The sequence below is a fragment of the Bison bison genome, unplaced genomic scaffold, assembly GCF_000754665.1.
Source record: "Bison bison bison isolate TAMUID 2011002044 unplaced genomic scaffold, Bison_UMD1.0 scf7180017864072, whole genome shotgun sequence".
In the NCBI taxonomy this organism is placed as follows: Eukaryota; Metazoa; Chordata; class Mammalia; order Artiodactyla; family Bovidae; genus Bison; species Bison bison.
In genome coordinates, this window is record NW_011494644.1 from 3,586,845 (window position 1) to 3,592,933 (window position 6,089).

Here is a 6,089-nt window from a genome sequence, read left to right on the forward strand (position 1 = left end):
CTGTTGATGAAAGTGAAAGAGGAGAGTGAAAAACAGGCTTAAAGCTCAACATTCAGAAAACTAAGATCATGGCATCTGTTCCCATCACTTCCTGGCAAATAGATGGGGAAACAGTGGAAACAGTGAGAGACTTTATATTTTGGGGCTCCAAAATCACTGCAGATGGTGATTGCAGCCATGAAATTAAACTACGCTTACTCCTTGGAAGGAAAGTTATGACCAACCTACACAGCATATTAAAAAGCGGAGACATTAGTTTGCCAACAAAGTTCTGTCTAGTCAAAGCTATGGTTTTTCCAGTAGTCATGTATGGATGTGAGAGTTGGACTATAAAGAAAGCTGAGTACCGAAAAATTTATACATTTGAACTGTGGTTGTTGAAGAAGGCTCTTAAGAGTCCCTTGGACTTCAAGGAGATCCAACCAGTCCATCCTAGAGGAAATCAGTCCTGAATATTCATTGGAAGGACTGATACTGAAGCTGAAACTCTAATACTTTGGCCACCTGCTGCGAAGAACTGACTCATTAGAAAAGACCCTGATGCTGGGAAAGATTGAAGGCAGGAGGAAAAGGGGACAGCAAGGATGAGATGGTTGTATGGCATCACTGACTCAATGGACATGAATTTGAGTAAACTCTGGGAGTTGGTGATGGACAGGGAGGCTTGGCATGCTATAGTCCATGGGGTCGCAAAGAGTTGGACACGACTGAGCGACTGAACTGAACTGAACTAAACTGAGTCACCATATACCCTCTGAGCCACCAGGGAAGTCTCATATTTTATATATACTATTGTATTTTTATATATACTATTGGATTTTATTGTAATGGATTAGGTCAAGCGAGTGAGGTGAGCACAGGGTCAGACGCTGTCTTTATTTTTGTGCTCTCTTGACTTCTGCATCTGAGCAAGTGCTTCACCGCATCCAGTTAGCTCTGGACCTCTTTGTCCCAGTACTATTTGGTCTGTGCTTACCTGTGAAGCTGCAAATTCAAGTTTTTGCAGGCCTGTCAGATATCGGTTCCTCATCATATCAACCTCTTGCCTCTTCTTATTCAGGAGTGTCTTGAATGTTAGAATCAATTCGAGGTAGGAGGTGGGGGTAACATAGTTGTGCCTTCGAAGGGTGTTGTAATAATCAAGTGACAGCTTTTTCACACTCTCCTGGAAATATTTGCACATGGAGATGACCCTGTTGAGGACACAAAGGTGGTCAGACAGGCCCAACTTGCTCCAGAGAGATCTAGCACAGCTTTGGTTCACAGAAGTAAGGATGTGAGAAAGCCACTCACATTGGCCAGCTAGAACCCCCAGTTCTTTGAAGCATGTCCACAGAGCCTCAAGAAGGATTGGGGAGGTATATAGTCTTACTAGAATGAACTTTGATCAGGCAATTTCCAGCTTTAATCACTTTTGTGAATCACCAGGGCTTAAGCAGGAATTTTTAATCTTTGGCACTCTGATGAAGCCTCTGGACTTTTCAGAATAATATTTTAATGCATAAAATAATATATTATAGAATTACAAAAGAAACCAATTATGTTAAAGATTTTTCTAAATATTTTAAACACCAAATTTATGATATAGTAATGTGTATGTGTGTGTGCATGTGTTTGGCTGCGCCTTGTGGCATGTAGGATTTTAGTTTCCTGACCTGGATGGAACCCACACAGCCTGCAGTGGTTAAGAATCCACTGGAAGCATGGATTCTTAACTACTGCAGGTAAGCCTCAATATGTGTGATTTCATTTACATGTTAAATCAGGGGTCAACAGACTTTTTCTGGTTAGGACCAGATAGTAACTATTTTAGGCTTTGTGAGCCACATGGTCTCAAGTAGCAACTATTCAACTCTGCCTCTGTAGTGTGCATGGATGTTTTCCAATAAAGCATATTTGCAAAAATAAGGCTGTGAACTGGACTCAGCCGTGGATCATAGTTTGCCAACTACAGCATTAAATAGTAAGACTGGACAACAGGTCTGAAAACTACCATCATTTTGAAGGGGATGATAAATTGGTGCATCTGTAATGACTGAACGAGTTATGAAAATAATTGCAGTGCCTACTGGTAACAAAGTCACAGGTCCTACACAATCCTATGGGGTTTATTGCCTATGTTCATCATTGAAAGAAATGCAAAGTGCCAGTTAGATGTCAATGAAAACGAAGATGTACTTTCCCCCACTCACATTCACTGACCCTCTGAGTTCTGGTCATGAGCCTATAGACCCAGGTTAAGCATTCCTGGGCCTAGAGAACAAAGTCCAAAGATCTTAAAATGGAATTTAAAGCAATGAACATTCTGACCACTACCTACTTCTTCATTTTCTATTTACTCCTTTAATGAGCAGGATTTGAACCTACTATGTACTAGGTATTAAGGATACAGAACCATACAAGGCAGGTGACATGACCCTTACCTTCATAGGACACTTAGAATGGTCAACAGTCTTATCCTTTCTCTTACTCTAGCCAAAATTCAGTGCTTTATTTTGTGTGTCTGTGCTTTACACACAAAATATTTTTTTTTTCACAACAAAATCCCTCACAAGTACCATCCCCTAGGCAGCAATATCCCCCCTGTTGAGAATGAATGCTCTAAGATTATTGAAATCCAGGTTCTCATAGCTGGACAACAGTACATAGACAACAGTACATCTCTAGAACAATTCTGAACAGTGAAATATTCTTCTTTTTCAGCAAAGGTGTTTTATTAAATATCTAAATGGTATTTATTTTTTATAATTTATTTCTCATTGAAAAAGACCTTGATTCTGGGAAAGACTGAAGGCAAAAGGAGAAGGGGGAGGCAGAGGATGAGATGGTTAGATAGCATCCCCAACTCAGTGGACACTCTGGGAGATAGTGAAGGACAGGGAAGTCAAGCATGCAGCAGTCCATGCAGTCACAAAGAGTCAGACACACGACTTAGTGACTGAACAGAACAGAACATACATAAATTGATAAATCTTAAAACAGCAAAAAGAATAGAGCCAATATCTTGATTTTCATTTGAAATATTTGTTTGGGGTACTAAAATGCAGCTAGCACTTACTGTATCCGAATATTGTCATCGAGCTCTACATCTTCTAGAAATTTGTTGGCCACCAACTCCAGGGCATCTGTGGGCCAAGACTGGAACCAATCAATTGTGCAGCAATTGATCAGAGAAGGGAACATTCGCAGGCGGTTCCGGAAGGCGTCCCCAATTGGACTCATGGCTAATGAAAAGCAGATTTCATTAGTTCTTTCTCCCAGTCAAGGAGGCCAAAAGGGACAGACAGGTCATTCCAAGGATTCTAATGGGGATAAGGGAGCAGTCATGTTTCCTGTTGGTACTCAAGAGTATAATTGGGAATAGTCAGGACGAGTGCCTGGAAAGCATAGGGGAATCATGGGATATTTTCATGCAACTTTGTGATGGGAAGTCAGTTTATTACAAGAGTCTTCTGTCTGGTTTTCAATATTCACATTATCCTATATTATCCATTCTAGATCTTTAGGATCATATAGCCAGAGTGTTTTAAGCCCTTTGATCTACTTGCTGCATTTGTCCTGACTCACAGACCTCAGGGAACCATTGGTGCCCTATACACAGCTACTTACGGAGGCTGCTGTGGGGGCCCTATCAGCTGGTTTCTGACCTCATCTCCATCTAACCACAAATTTTGGATTCTATGCACCAAATTCTGTTCATTGTTTATTTATATTCAACGTGTACCAGGCACTTGCTAGTAGGAAGCACAATGCATAGGTGGAAGTGTGAAAAAGTCAGTGTGGCTAAAAAAAAAAAAAAAGGGAAGCATGGTTTGAGAGGAGAGCGGAGAGGATGCAGGGGACAGTCTCGCAGGTGGTCTTATAAAACTATAGGCTAGGGATTTTGGTCTTTATCTGAATAGAAAGTAATTCAGGTGTTTTAATTTGTGTGTGTATGTGTATGTAAATATACAATGAACAGATTTGCAATATAAGAAAAACAAATCCTGACAGTGGAAAGCATCCTGATTCAGTGGAACTTAAATGTCTGGAATGGACAGAGTGGACATAGAGAGAACAGTTAGAAGGCTATAGAGGTGAGGTCTGGGTGAGATGATATTCATAGCAGCTTAGCTAATTTGAAGGTGGCAGAGATAGAGACAAGAGGGCAAAAATTGACAGGACATGGTAATGAAGAGAAGTATTAAACATGACCCCTAAGCTTCTGGACAGATTGGAGATGATATTCACAGAGAGAAAAACTCCAGATGTTATTTTGTAGGGCTGGCAGGGTAATGTACTAAAACGAAGGAGAGGGTTCAGAGCAGAATTCAGAGAATTGAAGAGAGTGGAACAGGTTTAAAGTCATTTTTCAGGAGAATGGAATTTTGCACAGGAATTCCAGGCACTGACCATTGGGCAAGCTAGGTACCTTGGTTGGATCAATTCTGGCACCATTGTAAAAGGACTGGGCTTAGGGCAAGGAGATCCTGAAACATCCAAGGAAAAGGGCAAAATGAATTTTCTCATTCTTACCAAGGACAATGTGAAGGTTCTTTTTTACTTTCTCGATGAAGAAGTTATACATAGAAAGAGGAGTGACTTCGATCTTTTCTCCTTCTGTCCTGGCTGCCATTTGCATCTTCTCCACAATATCGGCCTTCTCATCAGCAGGGAAGATGTTGGGCACATCACCGGTGTTCAGAAGCATGTTGATGTCCTCAACGAATGACTCGTCCTTGATCTGATTATCAGCGAAGAGGAACACAGTACTTTTGGTGGCCACCCCAACCTGGAGCATGATCTTCTTCAGGTCCTCTCGCCAGTCGTTGCCTGAGTAGCTTTTTGTGATCTCGATCTGGTATAGCTCATATGAGTTCATGAATGTGGACAGTTTGCTGGCACTTTGCCGCCCACTGCCCCCAATGCCCACCAGGAGCAAGTGGCCTTTGTCCTGCTTCAGGACCCTGCAGATCCTAGAGATATGCTCAATGGCAAACCTGAACATCACCAAGGACATGGGGGCCTTGCTGATATTGTTGAACTCTTCCAGGTAATATTCCATGACCACTGTGAGCTGTTTTAAGTCAGTGATCTCATCATATATCTTTTGGTCACTTTCTGGCTTGAAGAAATCTCCAAAGAAGAGGCTACGGATATTATCATCAACTATCTTTCCAGTGGGTGATAGGTGGATGAGGACCTGTGGAAAAGATAAGTCTCAGGCAGGCATTAACTCCAACTACCATGGTAGTGGGAGCTAGAAGGAGGGAACAGGAGATGTGTTTGTTTCCTCTGAGCACATTCTTCAAAATCATGGTTCACAACAGTTTTGTTTCTTTAAACAAAATACGTGTATTTGATGGTTGTAAAGACTATGATGAAAGGACAATTGAGAAAAGAGTGTGAAAGCAAGGGTCAATTGGTTTGCTAAGTGATTAAAACATTGGTGGACAGATTATAAGATCCCAGGTGGAGGTGGTCAAAAGGTGAGATCATTTGTAATGTACTTGCTTCTTCACCAAATAGAGGTGCAGGTCTTACCCCTGTTCCCACTCTGTACCTAGAGTAGAAATGTTTTAGATGCTTCTTCTTTCTGATATTAGAAACTAGCAGTGCTTCTGTACATGGCCTCTGGATGAAATATGAAACACTTGCACTTTTTCTATGGAGAAATCATAGCTTCTTAAAAGTAGAGGTAGAATTAGATGATGCAAATATATAGGGTTTAAACTTTTCTTATATCAAAATGGAAAAGAGAAAATATTTACGAATAGGAAACAAAGACAATCTTTCACTTGGGCTTTACACAGGGCATCAATCAAACAATAAAAATTCATGGTGTTTTTATTTCTTAACTCAAAAGTTATCTGACCTTGAAAATGTATTTTACATTAATTAGAAACAAAACATCTTTTCATAAATGATAAGTTTGAATGTATCCAAACTTATATGTTACCTGTAAAGTCAAGTGAAATTGGACCAAGTATTATATTACTTGGGACAGGGAAGCCTGGTGGGCTGCAGTCCATGGGGTTGCAAAGAGTCGGACATGACTTGGTGACTGAACAACAAAAACGGCAGTATATCACCAAATCAAGTGACTAACT

General features: G+C 40.7%; 1 protein-coding gene across 1 annotated transcript in view; it reads right to left on the minus strand.

Annotated features, from left to right (window-relative positions):
- DNAH3 (dynein, axonemal, heavy chain 3) overlaps positions 1-6,089 on the minus strand; it is a 249,802-nt gene that overhangs the window by 61,255 nt on the left and 182,458 nt on the right. Inside the window, exons 50-52 of the mRNA XM_010837413.1 lie at positions 4,516-5,182; positions 3,059-3,254; positions 977-1,193 (exon numbers count right to left, since the gene is read on the minus strand). Of these exons, the coding sequence (XP_010835715.1) occupies positions 977-1,193; positions 3,059-3,254; positions 4,516-5,182 (1,080 nt within the window). The remainder of the gene's footprint in view (positions 1-976; positions 1,194-3,058; positions 3,255-4,515; positions 5,183-6,089) is intronic.